The sequence below is a fragment of the Aspergillus tanneri genome (assembly GCF_003426965.1).
Source record: "Aspergillus tanneri strain NIH1004 chromosome Unknown AapTan_3_pilon_pilon_pilon, whole genome shotgun sequence".
NCBI classification, from domain to species: Eukaryota; Fungi; Ascomycota; class Eurotiomycetes; order Eurotiales; family Aspergillaceae; genus Aspergillus; species Aspergillus tanneri.
Window position 1 is genome coordinate 3,263,420 of NW_022984630.1, and position 14,712 is coordinate 3,278,131.

Genomic DNA, 14,712 nt, shown 5'->3' on the forward strand with positions numbered 1-14,712 from the left:
GGGGTGTCGAGATCTGTATAGTAACTTAGCAGAGGTAGTAGTAGTTGTATAGCGACACTTGGAGACATCTGAATAGGACCAACACCACTGCTAGACCATGACATACAATTCTTCCTTCCGCTCTCAAGTCTCTCATTTTATCTTTAATAGGCTCTTTATATCTCCATCTTCATATACTAACCACTACTGAGTATAGACTGGACAAATCCATCTAGCTGACCAATCAGCGCCCACCCGCCCAACGTGAACTTTCAATCTTTTTGTTCTTTTTATTTTCTCTTTCTCTCGTTTGTTCGTCCCTCTCGCTTTTCGACTTCAACTTCACCTTTCTGCCTCTCCTTTCTCCTCTCTCTTCCCCCGCCTCTTCTCTCCTCTTCCTTCTGTCCTCACTCCGTCTCAATCCGCCTCATGTCGTGACGCCTCTCCGTCCATCGCTCTCGTCTTTCTCCTGCCAGGGGTCCATCGACCTGCCTTGATAAAGCTTCTCTCCCAGCTTCAGCTTCACTCAATCCACCCGGCCGTTGGGCCGGTTATCTACTTCCACCGCCATCATGGATCTCCGCACGATCATGAACAGCGATGCTGCGGCCTCTTCTGCGAAGCCGTCCGATTCCGTTTATCCTCCTCGCGACCAACCTGCGCCCTCCTCCACCTCCTACCCATCCGCATATCCTCATACCTCCCCTGAGCGCTCCTCGTCCTACGGGTCTCTCCAATCGCCCTACCAGTACCATCATCCTCCTCCTCCTCCGTATGGCTCCTCCACGTCGCGTGACCCGTATCCCGCACCGGGCCCCTACAATAATAACAACATTAGCAGCATCCCCAGCAGCAGTCCCCCGTCTACGCGCAGCAGCATTCGCAATCCATCCAGTCTGTCCTAACCCCTTATTCCTCTCCCACATACTCATTCCAGCCCAGGGACAGCCCTTCTGCAGTTGCGCCTCAACCGTATCCGTCGCAACTCGTGGCGCAACCGTCGATGCCGATGACACCTCGAGGGTCTAGTGCCACTGCTGCTGCTGCGCCGTTTCCCCGTCACACGCCGCCATCCGGCCGACCCCAGTCCTCCGGCCATGATACCATTTCCAACCAAGGGTCGAGCCCATGGGTTGGACCGGATGCACCGCTGCACAGATCCCCGGACGCGGTCCCCCGCGTCTCGCGCCAGGACTCGCGGCCACTGGACTTCACCCCGCGCCAATTGTCCACATCAGTCGACCGGAGGGCATCGGATGACAATGTGAGCCCCAAGTCTGCTCTCCCGCCGTCGCATTCTCGGCAAGGCAGCGCGCTCGGCGCATATCCGGATCAGATCATCCCACCGCAACAATCGACCCCTGTGGAAAACGACACAGGGGCAAGGGAACGCCGTCCCAGTATCCAGAGCTCGTACGCGGCCCCTTCCGCATCTCAGACCAACAGCTCCCCGACCGCTCGGGGGTCAATAGCGCACGAAGTTCCGGTGGAGGCGCTAGCGCAAACGGCACCCGTGAAAGTGAAAGCGGAGCCAGGTGCGACTACGAGCAGTCCGCATGCCCCCAAAGTGAAGAGGCGGAGGTACCACGAGCCCCCGATCTACGCTCGACGGTCTGTGCGTACCAAAGGGAGATGTCCGATGATCCAGAATCAACTCCCTCCCATTCCGAAACACGCCAGAAACTCGGCCCAGAACCCATGGATACTGCGCCAGCGGTCCGTATCTTCTCAGGCCCCCCCTTCCACGGTCGACTCTTCGTTCGTCAAAACGAAGGCCGAGACGCCACCAGTCAATGGCCCTTCCGTCCCCAGTCAGGCCCCGGAAGGCCCTCAGACGGGCAGCTTGGGACCATGGGAACCGTCGATTACTGGATACATCCCGTATGAAGAGGTCACAAAATTGGTCTGCGATTTCCTGTTCCAACATGTCGTCCTGCGGAATGATGCCATTGCAGCTGCAGCGAGCTCATCGGCCGCCGGACAGGGAGCCATTATTGAGATAGAAGCCAAGTTGGGGCAGCTAGTAGACATGGATCGCGGGGAGAGGCTTCACCTGCCAATCCTGACGGAAAGTGTAGTGAACCGGGAGAATTCGCGTCTGCGAACGGCCTTCGAAAGCACTATGACGGTGGTAAGTAGTATTACCCTGCAACCCTCAACGTGTGGTTTAGCCCAAGAGCCCCTCTCTTTCATCTCCAGGTCGCTTTTGCACACCGCTGACCATCTGACAGGCACAACATCGAGCCATGAATAACTTCCTGAATGAAGCCGTGAAAGCGTCCATACCACACAGCAATCAAGGTCGGATTCCTCTCTCGTACGCACATAAGAAAGAACGAGACACATTCTACGAGGTGTCACCCTCCGATCTCCCGCCCGTCATCCGACAGAATCTCAACCCGCGCCACAAGCCGAGGGTGCGAGTGACCGTTGACCAACGATCGGGCGAAGTCCTGGCCAAGATCGTCAAATGCCGAGTTGCTGATCTTGACGTGTACAGTCCGCACACCTGTGTCGACTGGCGCATTAGCGTCAACCTAGAAATGAGTTACGAAGGCGACGTTCAGCACCTACCCGTGATAGACGGTAGTCGAGGGCGTGGAGGAGAACGTAATAAGGATCGGATGAGCTATCGACATCTCGCCTATCAGGTTGATCTCACACAAGTCGCAAAATCGGAGGTAAGCTGAAGGTCCTTCCGTCTCTTTGTTATACCTCGAAGCTCTGTTCTAACTCCGGTCTAGTCCTCCAAAGGCGACTTTGAACACGAACTCGAAATCGAAGTCTCTGCCGCCGAAATCCGCCGTCAAGGTCAGCTAGCCATGGCAGGTGATCCCAAGAATCAGTACGAAGATCTAGTCAAGGGTTTTGTGGATAATATCCGCGTCCTGGCGCGAGCTGTACCTCCATGATTTCTGCCCATAATTTATTCCTTCCTATCTTACCAGTGTTAGCACATACAGAGACAGAGGTCCAAAGCACCTGCCTGTGCATGTGCTCTATGAACTTTGAATTCCACCCTAGTAGCCGGAGAACTAGCCTTGTTCTACGGACAGGAAACGGCAGGTCGAATCCCAACAAGACAACAAACAGTATATCGCGGCCCTGCCTGCTTTTTTGGATCCTCCTCCCTGCGGCCCCTTCTAAATTATGTTTTAATAATATCTACTATCTACTTATCTCCGGAGACTTATTCCTATTTGCCTTCTTCGCCTGGAATGAAATACCGGGTTGCAAGAATGATTGATGCGCTATGTATCTTTTCTTCTCTTCTCCGAAACCCTCGAGTACAACTATTTTTTATTTTTATATTTTTTTATTGTGGCTTGCTTGCCATGTACGATGTTTTCTATCGGATTGAATATCTTTTTTCGAGGGTGAAACGATAAGCTTTGCTGTTTATATCTTTCTTTATTCAATTGTATGAATATATGCAGCCGATGACTGGCATTCTATTTCTATCTTGCTTACGGTTGGAATATATAAAGAAAGGCTCTTTTCCACACAGTTGCACCTTGTAACATTGTCATGATGCCGATTTAAAATGCGGGAAATAGTACATACACAAGTACAAAAATGACCAACTAACCATGCCTAGATTTATCTGTTGCAACAAATGGAAACACAACGGAAGAAGTCGATGCGTCGATGCGTTTTCTGGTTTTCTTTTCTTCTTCTTTTTGCCCCCCTACAATTATTTCGCGTTTCCAGCATCTCCCCTTTCTTCCCCATCCACATCCACTGGTATAGCCATATCTAAGGACTCGGAGTTCCTTCTTCATAGCGTGGGCCACCGTCATCTCCGTCTCCATATGCTCCCGCCCCAGGCGTCGACACCATCCCGCCCATAGCGGGCGTTGGGGCATCGTACGGACGACTGGGTCCGTCAAACGCTGCTGGCGTCGGCGCATCATATCCTCTCTTGGACGGGCCTCCGGGCGTGGGAGCATTGAAGGCGCCTGGCGTCGGGGCGCTATCAGCCCATGCACCAGGCGTGGATGCCGAGGCTCCTGGTGTTGGAGCGCTACCGTATGCGGCGGGAGTCGGAGCGGAATAGTTCCCCCCGGGCGTGGGAGCATCATAGCCGCGGTCTTTGCTGCCACTGCTGGCTGTAGTCCCGGCCGACCAGGCGGGAGTGCGATTGCCGGCGTTCGCTGCGCCCCAGGCTGGGGTCCTGGATCCCGCTGCAAACGCATCGAAGCCGCTAGATCCGGAACCGTAGTCGTAGGGAGTTCGTGCGCCTGAGTTCCAGGCAGGCGTGCGAGAGCCGTGACCTCCGTATGCAGTGCGGCTACCATCATAGGGATTGGAGGTACGTGACCCGTCATTTCTCCACGCCGGTGTGCGAGAACCACCCATACCAGACCAGGCCGGTGCTAGAAGGGATATTGTTAGAAAAACGACTGCTTACGAACAGGGGGTACAGTAACACTTACTCCGAGCGGAGGATGGACCACCCCAGGCAGGAGTTCTAGAGGAATCCGCCACCGCCATTGGGGTGCGGCTTCCTTGCCAGCCAGAGCTAGGAGCCGCAGACGCACCGTAAGGAACGCGGTGGCCTCCCTTGCCCCGAGACATATCCACTGTCTGGCCGGTGACAGGGTCCTTCACAACCAGGATTTCCTTTGCGATTGTCACCAATTTGTTCTTGGAGTGGAGCTCCACGCGAGCTTGAGAATCCGTGGCATCTTTCACAATACCCACAAGGCCCTTGAAGGGACCCTTTCGAACCATGACCGTCTTTCCGACCATCCGGTCTCTTCCAAAGCTCTTGGGAGGCCCCATCATACCGCCGGGCATGCGATTTCCCATCAATGCCGGGTTCATCTTTGAAAGATCGGGACCCGTCGACCGGCCTCCCTTGGCTGACACCGTGACGATGTTGCTGGTACGCACAACCACAATTCCGGAGTTTTCAGCCTGGGCTTTATTATGCAGGAATAAGAACGAACGGTGGATATGGAGAATCACGCCACTCCTCTGTTCTCCATAGATCTCTCGGACAGTGTCCCCATGTCGGATTTCGGCACCGTTACGATCGGTGGCCACGGCATCTCGGCGCGGCGTGATCTTGTTGGTGACTTGTGTGGGAAGAACGGTACGAATAGAGCCGTTTTGATCTAAGAGGCGCAAGGATTCACGGTCAACTTTAACGATACAACCAACGGTAGCAGCACTAGATAACAGTTAGCGGTTGGACATAGAACAGTACCATAGCCAAGGGCCAGCAACCTACTCAAGTTGGACAAGATCATGCACATCGAACATTCCAAGTTTTCCGTCGACGCCCGTCTCAGCCGACAGCCGGAGGTCCTTGCTAAAAACTGTAATCTCCTGCATACTCATATCGCTGAGTAACGTCACCGTATCATCCTTAACCTGCACCACCATACCTAGCTCATCTTGGTACCTGCTGCCGCCGATGACCTTCACATGGTCACCCTCTCTGAACCGCTTCCGGAGAGATTTGACGGGTGCATCGATGATTTGCCCGGCAAGATCTCCCTCCGTGACCTGCAGAGAGACTATATCGCCTCGGGTGGAAGACGTACGACCGATCAGACCCTGTTGCTCACCCCGGAATACTTCCACTGGATCCCCTGGGAGGTATGAATCTTCGGCCGTTGAATTCTTGAGCGTTTCGGCGAGAGACGCAAGATCCAGGTTTGCGGTCCCGTCTTCCGAGCCTCGAGCAAACATAGTGACTTCCTCGAGTCGAGGGTTGACATTCTTTGTGATTAGATGTTGAACTTTCATATCCTTAATCAGAAACCCGTCAATGTATGTCTCTCCCAGGTAACTCCATGACTTGCCACCAAGACCGGATGTAGCGGAGAGATATTTGCCATGCTTCTTCTTGGCCTCGGCTTCGCTAAATAGACGCTGAGGAGCCCGAGCAACAGTAGGGTTCGCGCCGGGACGTTTCCTCTTGGGATCAACAAGAGGAGCACCAGTATCCTCATTCATGCCATAATCAAGTCGCGGGACCAAACGAACAGTCACCGCTAGGCCGTTCGTTTCAACTTCCTCAATCTGTGCTAAATCCCCTTGATACTTGCCACGTCTTATCCGAACCCATCCACCGGGCAGAAGTTCTTCGGATTTCTGAACTCGGAGGAGATCTGGCATTTCCCTCACAGGAACCAAGATGACTTTCGACCTCGGGTAGACGTTGCTCATATCTTGTAGCGCGTCCATGACATCGGCTTGTCTGCGCGCCTCAACATAGATGTATCCGCTCATAGCTCCCCCGCGCTCAAAGGCCGATATGATTTTCATAGGGTTGCGAGAGCCCGGAGGCCGCTCTTCGATACGTTTCTGAATTGCAAATACGACCTCTCGCTCCTTACCCGCCTTGCAGCGTACACCCCAGATGCTTGGGTCCTCAACACTGGGGAGGAGCAATCGCTTCGGAACAACGACCGAATCAGAAGCGGCAGCAGTTTTCCGTCCGTAGCGCTCCTTGAGCATTTGCGCCTGCTTTTCGGCGTCCATGCTAGCCGCGAGTTCTCGTTGGCGATCGAGTTGACGATGCCGACGGTCGTCGGTTTCTGCGCCGACAGGAAGCGCGTCCATATCGTCCGGATGCATCTCGCCGCCGAACTCTGCCAATTCATCTTCCTCCTCTTCTGCCTCATCTTCGTCCTCGTCGACACCTGCCTCGTCTTCGATGAAGTTGTGAACACCTCGGTGTCTTCTTCGTTTCAGTGGACGACCCTAGGCAGTCGACTGTCAGTGTCGTCACGCTTATAGGATAGTTATTCAAACACGTCCTGCACTCACAGAAACAGCGTCTTCATCATCTTCATCCTCCTCTTCCTCGTCCTCGTCTCCCCCGTCCTCCGCCACCTCATTTTCGGCCTCTTCCTCGTCTTCATCCTCAGCGTCGTCAATGTGCCTTCCTCTACCATCATCCTCACTTCCCCTTCGATTCGGTTGTCCAACTCTCGAGTCGTCTTCTTCATCCTCGTCTTGGCCGTGATGCGTAGACTGCTGTCCGTCATCATCAGCACTAGCAATCGTACTTGCCACCTTTCTGAGACCAACCTTTGGTTGTTCCTCCTCATCCTCTGATTCATTTGCGGGCGCAGGATTGAAGTCATCGTCCTCCTCCTCGGAACCGAAGTCTTGGTCCAACAAGTTCCGCGACATTTTTTCTCGAGGGAAGTCTTGAAAAGGGAGTAGGCTGAATTAGTCGTTAAGGATCAGAAGTCGAAATAGGACGTATGCGTGATATGTTCTTGTATGAAGACAAAGCTGGGCTGTAGATGTAGCACAGCGAATGGTTAGATCCCTCATGAAGATGTTGATCTTATAGAAACCACTGGCTTACAGATGGGTTGACAAAGGCAGAAAGAAAAGAAGGAGTAAATACCTCGATCTGACCAGCAGCTGCGTGGTAATAATCGGCAGCAAGGCTTAGGGAAGGAAGGTATCGGGATAAGTATTGCGGTCCGGTTCGATCGCCCGAGTCCGCGACCGCGACAGGACGGGAAGACGCAATAGGACCAGTTGAAAATTCGAGAGGATATTGCGTCTAGTGAACAGCACTGTCTCCAAACCCAAACGGACACAGAACAGCAATCCGAAATGACAGAAAGGGAAGACTGGATCCGCCACGGAGCTTAAAGCGAAAGTCGCAAAGTGAAGAGCGCTGGGTTGCGCACGTGGTCCGCATCCGCCACCGGAGTATCTATTTCTTCCATCCCTTCCCTTCCGGATGGCCACTGAGGTTCTCCTTGCCTGGCGACAGTAGATTCAAATAGATCATTCAGAGGCACCATATGGTGATAATTGTTATTGTGTAATAAAAGGGGCATCATTATCCCGAACAGATGGTCCATTTCAGGTCAACAGTCCCGTCCACAGGAAGTCCGACCCTATGCTGCTATTTCCAACCAATTTATCATCATATTTCTCAAGGTATAGTACAGTACAGCGAGATGCCTTTGGGAAATAAATTAAAACGAAAAATGAAAAGAAAATAAAGGGGTGATATCAGGGCCCTTGACGAGGGAAAGCTCTATGTACCCCAAACTACATATAATAAAATGGATATCAATATTTACAGCTTCATACCAAACATCTGGTGCACGCGCAAGCTCTGGCGCATACTCAAGTCCAGCATAATTTCCTCGCTTCCACCAGGGATCGCATAGGCACGAACATCGCGATACAAACGTTCCACCTTGCCACCCTGGCCACCACGGCTGTAACTTAGGCCACCGAAGATCTGACTGGCCTCTCGGGCACAGAACTCGAAGGTGGCAGTGGACTGAGCCTTGAGACTAGCGATAGCACCCCCGAGCTTGAGCATTGCCTCGGTCTCTTCCATGGACTGGCACTGGTATATGATGTTCTCCAGCCAATTGTACGTGGCTTCGATCTGACGGGCCATGTGGGCAAGCTTCATACGGATGACGGGATGGTCGATAAGTCTCTTGCCGAATGTCTTTCGCTTGTGCGCATATTTCACGGACTCCTCATAACACACTCGAGAGAACCGGACACACTGGATGACGATTCCAATTCGCTCGTGGTTGAAATTGGTCATGATAACTATGGCAAAGGTTAGAAATCTTGCCAAAAAGGAGAAGGGTCTAGCTAAACATACCCTTGAATCCCTGGTTTTCCTTCCCGATGAGATTCTCTACCGGCACCTTGACGTCCTCGAATGTAATGTACGTGGTTCCGCTACTCCAAACACCTTGGCAGTCCATGCGCCGTGTGCTCACACCACCCGCCTCCCTCTCAATGAGGAGCACACTTACACCATTCATGCCGGGCCCGCCCGTGCGAACAGCGGTGGTGAAGTAGTCGGACCAAATACCGTTGGTGATCCACTTCTTCTCGCCGTTGACAATGTAATGCTTGCCATCGGGGGTCAGCTTAGCCTCGCAGGTAAGGTTGGCAACGTCACTTCCAGCATCCGGTTCGGTAATGGCCAAGCAGATGCGCTTGTCGCCAGCCAGGATGCCGGGGAGGATGCGATCCACGAGAGGCTTCTTACCGAACTTGACCAGCGGAGGGCATCCAATGCCGTAGCCACCGATCAAGTTCCAGACCAAACCGCCGCTGCCAGCGCGAGATAATTCGTCGGTGAGAAGCATTTCGTGGAAAAGGTCCCAGTTTTCGGGAGCGACGGATTGGACGCGGTGCGGCGTATGGTTGACAGGATACTTGACTCCCAACAGACCCGCAAGATATCCACGCTCTCCCATCTTCTTGTAGATTTCATCGGGCACTTTTTTGGCCTCATCCCATTCAGTCACGTATGGCTCAATTTCCGACTCAACCCATTGCCGTACCTCCGCGCGAAGGGCGGCATGAGTCTGGTTGAAGTAGGGAGAATGATACTGTCCAAGAGAGGACGCAGTTAGTCTCTTGAAATCTTTCTGCCAAGCGGGAAGTAGTGCGTCAATGATAAACTTACACCGTGGTACCAGGAAGGATCGGCGAATGGAATCAGCTCGCCATAAGGGTCGAGGGGATCCGATGACTTGGCTGAAGAAACATCGACTGGGGCCGCCTGGGCTTTAGGAGGCTCTTGCTTTGCCGGAGCAGGAGCAGCTGCGGCCTTCTTGCTGTCCAAAGATCCAATCTGCAGGTTGCTCTTGTACTTCTTCAAAATCCCCTCATTGTGGTATTTCCAAAACTGTTTCGATGCATCTTTCCCGGCAACTCGCTGGAGAACTTCACGACCATAGTTAATACTTATTGCTTGGTGGCTATTTCCGTGGCTAATAACATACTCTTCTTTCCACCTGTGTTTCACGAGAACCACGTTAGCATGGGAATTGTAAAGAATCGCACCCTCATCCTCGCAACATACCTGGATGTTCATCCTGGAATTTCGTCAAGTCATAAACATCCTCGTCAATAACAACCCAGAGGTTGTCTGGTTTGCTATGCGATGCGACGTCGTCTTTCGAGAATGTCTTGGACATATTGTGCAGGGTCGGATGGAGACGGACGGGCAAAGATAGAGCTAAGATAGAGAGGTATGGAGCACACAATCCGGGGTAAAAGGGAAAATGGAAAGGGCGGAGAGGACCGATAGATATACTAGGGAACACAGGCTTCGGACCAACCGCCCAAAAAGGCTCTGTGTCCTCGGAGAATTCTCAAAGCGAGATGCATTCCTGGGTCCCAGCTTACCGTCGCTTCTTCACATGTCGATCTGGGAACGTAGGAAAGCAAATGGACCGCACCTTGTCCAATCAGGCTCACTTGTCGACCACCTCGGCCGGATGACAAATGCTCTACCGGTCATCTGCTGGTTTTCGCACGCGCGCTCATTGGCTGACTGAGCGTTCTCTGCATCACCATCGCACGTGCTCTGCACTCCCCTTTGGGGAATGTGCCGAGGCTGCCTATGGTCACGTGGATTCGAGCACCCATCATGTCGATCTTAAGCCCAGGAAATCAGGAAGCCCAGTAAATCATCCCCAAGAACCGACATCGGCATGTGAAAATCAGGGGAAAGGGGCCGCTAGATGCTACCGAGTTGATATTATCATCGGCACGTCTCTGATTTGCTGTATTCTTCTGAACGTATACGGAGCATATTTCATATGCCCCGAGGCACCTCTATAGCTGAAAATTTCCCCAGGGAAAGACCATACTAAGCACTAGCTACACAGTAATTCTAGGTGAGACTACCTTTGATGTTGGCACTTAGCGTTTCCCGTACATCATCTATTGTTTCATCAGAGACAAATGCTGTTTATACAGTAGCTCATCTAGTGTAGATATTGACCCCATTTACAAAATAAATAGTGTAATGTCAGGCACCAGCGATACCCACTGGCCTCTCAGAATAGATCCACGATTAATCTAGTAATACAACCCAAAACTGCACACCATCCTTCTACTCCTCGCCTTCTGACTCGTACTTGAACTCTTCAGGAACGGGGGCCTCCTCGCCGCCTTCTTGATCCTCATCCACTGCTGTCAAAACACCGGCAGCCGCCGCCGCTCCCGCTGTCGGACCGGCACCCATGGAAATTTGACCGGGACCACCCCGTTGAGGCGTCTGGAGAGCTGCAGCCCCGATGGCAGCCTGCAGTCGGTCCTGCAGCGTCTCACCTGCGGCAGCGGGTTGCTTGACTTCCTTGCTAGCCTTCATTTCGATGGTCTCTCGCGATTCATCGGGCTTCTTATCCAGGACCACAACCACTCCACCAGTAGGCTATTGTAATAACGGTCAGCAACCCGATCACATCATATATATCCGACACATGAGAAGCAAGATATACGTACCCGTTTGACCGGCTCATACCGAGGATCTGGGAAAGTCAGATACTTGAGTTGAGCGGGAAGCACTCTCGACATATTTTCAAGTTCATATCCAACCTTCTCCCGCTCAACCCTTTTCCTTTGGCCCTCACTGGGCTCCTTATCTCCCTCCTTTGCCTCTTCATCGCCTTTGGTTGTGCCGTCCTCGGTGTCCATCCGATCAGGCGCCTGGTCCGAGACCTTGGGTGTGGCAGGTGTCTGGTCAATATCCATACTCTCGCGCCGCTGCTGTTTCTCACGCCGCTGCGCACGACGCTTAGCCTGGGCAGTGGTGGACAGAACAGCGGTTTTGATCTTCTCCGGTGCCTCTTCAGTCTTCACCTGTTGCTCCGGTGGGTAATCGAAAAGGCTAGGCTTCGTGTTCGAATGGAACTTGAAGAAAGGTACTTCGAGCTTCTGGTCCACGCCGATGACCGACGTAGGGGAGAAACTGAGCGACAGGAAATGAGTGAGGGGGAACCAGTACCAATACTGAATAAACACAGCAGCCCCGACAATTCCGGGCATGTTCAGGTTACCGGTCTGTGTTTGCAGACTGATGGTGCAGTTCCGGCCACCAGCATCGATGATGCCAAGAGCAACCGCACAACCAAACTTGGCCATGGCATCCTCGTGGCGGTCTCCAATCATTTTCATCATGGCTTTGCGCAATGTGCTCACTCGGGGATTCATGGCTTCATTTTGCTGGACCAAAACCATGGCTAAGGCAATCAGGGCTCCCTGCCTCACAAAGTCGGTGGAATCCTTGAGCATCGGCTCAAGGAGATCGATCGCCTCGTCGAGCCCGGTGCCAGCGCATGAAATACCAAGGGCCATAGCAGCACCATAACGCACATGGGGGTTGTACGACTCAGAAAGCAGCTCCACCATACGAGGCACGCTCTGGTGCTTCCTAAACAAGATGAAGCCCAAACTCAGCACTGCAATACGTCGGACGTCATCATTAACGTCGCTGACAGCGATGTGAAGGAGTTTACGGACGGCTTTATTGCTGCTACTGCCGCAATAAGCAAGGGCGATCGTCATAATACCGCCATAGCGAATGGTCGGGTCAGGGTCGCCCAAGAGGCCATTGATCAATTCGTCAGCGGCTTCTTGACGGCCATACATGATAAGAGCCATTCCCATCGCTAAACCACGAACAATTTTCTCGTGCTGCGTATCATGGGCATACTGAATCATATCTTCCAGGACCTTCATGTTGCCAGTCCCCAGCATGACCAGACCCATAGCGAGTCCGACAGCCTCGCCGTTAAGTGCCGAGTCGGTGTAGAGAACGTTCCGCAGATCTTCGTAGATGCCTTCGTCGCCGGTGGCCATGCCCGCAACCCCCAAACCCAAAGCACCGCCATGCTGGACGACCTCCTCAGTAGCCTTCTTGAAGTGGTCACGAATGAGATCGACAGCCATTCCACCATGGTTGGCGTAGATCAGACCAAACGCATACAAAGAACCACCTTGGCTGTAAACAGAACCTGATCCCCCAACACCCGCAATATGCTCCCTAGGTAGGTACGGTTGCAAGAGCTTCTGTCCCTGGCTCAAGTTGCCGCGATGGATGACACCAAGAGCGGCTGTAGCTGTAAATTTGGACCAGTTAACTGCCTTGCCTAACCACTCCAGATTGTCTCGGAAGAACTTGTCATGGGTGGTTCCGGCATGCATAAAGGCATTTGAGAGCGTAACCGCGGTGTGGAAGATCGAATTCCGGGCCTCCAAACTATCCCGAACTTTGTTGAGGATGGAAATGTCGGCCTTGTTGCTCCGGTATAAGAACTCCAAATTCAATTGGATAGACTTGATACCGTCAAGAATGTCGATTATATTTTTAAGGGCCGTATGTGCTTCGGGCGAGGCTTTTTGCCCGTCATCATTGACCCCGATAGACTTGGGTTGTTCAGAATTGGACTGGTCTTCGAGTAAAGGGTCAGACTCCTTCGGCTCACTTTCATCTACTGTCGTGTCCTGTTTCCTCTCGGCTTCGGTTGCGTTCTTTTCCGGCACAAGCTCGGCGATTTCCTGTCGAACCTTCTGAAGGAACTCTTGTGTGCTATTATCATAAAGGTCAAAAGAAATTTGGTAAGCCACAGCAAGCGACCGGGCATCACCCTTCTCGACCAACTGGCGAAGAATGACGGATGCCATCGAGTGCTCGTTGAGATAAACAACACATTTAGCGATTGAGAAGTAGTCTGGCGAGGGGATTTCGTTGAGAAGGTCAAGAATGAGTTTCAGGATCTACGAAGCACGGTTAGCTCGGCCTTTGGCCTCTATGAGATAATTACGTACCTCGTTGCGGAAAGCGCGCTCCTGTACGATACCCATACAGATATCTAGAACGTATTCCATGAGTTCTTCGCTCCGGCGAGATTCACCGTTCTCCTTCTTCTCATCTTCGCTGGCCCGAAGGATAGCCTTTCGAAGAACATCCAGATTCTTAGCTTCGATGGCAATGCCAATTACTTGGCGATAACGCCTCTGCTGGAAGCATTGTTCAAATAAGAGCTCGATAACAGTTTGCAATTGGCTCTGGACCCCTCGTCGCATAACCAACGGTGTTTCCACCTGTTTAACGCTTACATCATCGCCTCCAGGATAAGCCGCATCAACCCCTGGAACTTCTTGCCGAGAAAGTAATGATTTTGATGGCAGAGCTAACTGCGAGAATGGAGTAATCGGGGACGTAAGGCTGGCGGACGTGCTCGTGGCTCCTTCACCAGAAGTTGGGAATGCAGTGTTCAAATTGACCGGCTGGTCACCCGCAGCAGGCTTTTTGGCAGCAGAGAGAGAAATGAAAGTATCGACACATTTGGCTGGAGAATATATGATATCAGATCAAAGCCAAGGTGTCGTGATGAGAACTTCATGAACTTACCAATAATCATCTCCTCAAACTCGCCACCTTGGTCTAATTGAAATAACTTCCCTGCTCCAAGAGCGAAAACCATACTCTCATTATATTCTTGGAGGTGATAGTAAACTTTGGCCGCAACCAAGGCGGCAAGTTCACGTTCCGGGAAAGACTCATCTTCGTAGAGCGCCTCTCTGTACAAGGGAAGGTTAGAAAATAGAATACATCATCAGAGAGTCCATTTATACTGGATGTAAATTCATGGGGTTGATTCGAAAGTGATGAGAGAAAGACTAAGGTAGCGAAGACTAACATTTGGGGGACAGCATCCACGACCTCCGTCCAGAGTAGGTCGATCTGAGAATCCAAAGTCTTCAAGGCAAAAACTCGCAGCTCAGGATCCGGTTCCGAGAGGAATCCTACGAGGCCAGCGGCCGAAGCGAGACCAACCATCTCTGAAAAATTGTGCTATCGCAGGGGGTGAGGCAACAGCTTTGACGGAGCTATGGATTAGCTGGCCCGGGTTAATCAGTGCGACCTTCGATTTTAACAGAAGACCGGAGGGGCGAAGTCTGCTAGCAGGT

At 52.3% G+C, this 14,712-nt stretch overlaps 4 protein-coding genes across 4 annotated transcripts; 1 reads left to right on the plus strand and 3 right to left on the minus strand.

The window, feature by feature from the left end:
• Positions 1 to 551: 551 nt before the first annotated feature.
• triA (putative mRNA capping nucleoside-triphosphatase) lies at positions 552 to 2,891 on the plus strand (the record flags this gene model as incomplete). The annotated part of the gene is made up of 4 exons (XM_033569543.1): positions 552 to 873; positions 939 to 2,110; positions 2,211 to 2,660; positions 2,724 to 2,891. The coding sequence occupies 4 exons, from the start codon at positions 552 to 554 to the stop codon at positions 2,889 to 2,891; spliced, it is 2,112 nt and encodes a 703-aa protein (XP_033428349.1).
• An 844-nt stretch (positions 2,892 to 3,735) lies between these two features.
• On the minus strand, positions 3,736 to 7,131 carry spt5 (transcription elongation factor spt5; the record flags this gene model as incomplete). The annotated part of the gene is made up of 4 exons (XM_033569544.1): positions 3,736 to 4,355; positions 4,416 to 5,155; positions 5,216 to 6,696; positions 6,763 to 7,131. 4 exons carry the CDS (start codon positions 7,129 to 7,131, stop codon positions 3,736 to 3,738), a joined length of 3,210 nt encoding a protein of 1,069 aa, XP_033428350.1.
• A 913-nt stretch (positions 7,132 to 8,044) lies between these two features.
• On the minus strand, positions 8,045 to 9,926 carry ATNIH1004_004880 (putative acyl-CoA dehydrogenase; the record flags this gene model as incomplete). Its single annotated transcript, XM_033569545.1, has 5 exons — positions 8,045 to 8,538; positions 8,594 to 9,335; positions 9,413 to 9,672; positions 9,732 to 9,743; positions 9,812 to 9,926. The coding sequence occupies 5 exons, from the start codon at positions 9,924 to 9,926 to the stop codon at positions 8,045 to 8,047; spliced, it is 1,623 nt and encodes a 540-aa protein (XP_033428351.1).
• Positions 9,927 to 10,849: 923 nt separating this feature from the next.
• Positions 10,850 to 14,581, minus strand: RPN2 (proteasome regulatory particle base subunit RPN2; the record flags this gene model as incomplete). Its single annotated transcript, XM_033569546.1, has 5 exons — positions 10,850 to 11,170; positions 11,242 to 13,515; positions 13,567 to 14,090; positions 14,153 to 14,322; positions 14,442 to 14,581. 5 exons carry the CDS (start codon positions 14,579 to 14,581, stop codon positions 10,850 to 10,852), a joined length of 3,429 nt encoding a protein of 1,142 aa, XP_033428352.1.
• Between the last annotated feature and the right edge of the window lie 131 nt (positions 14,582 to 14,712).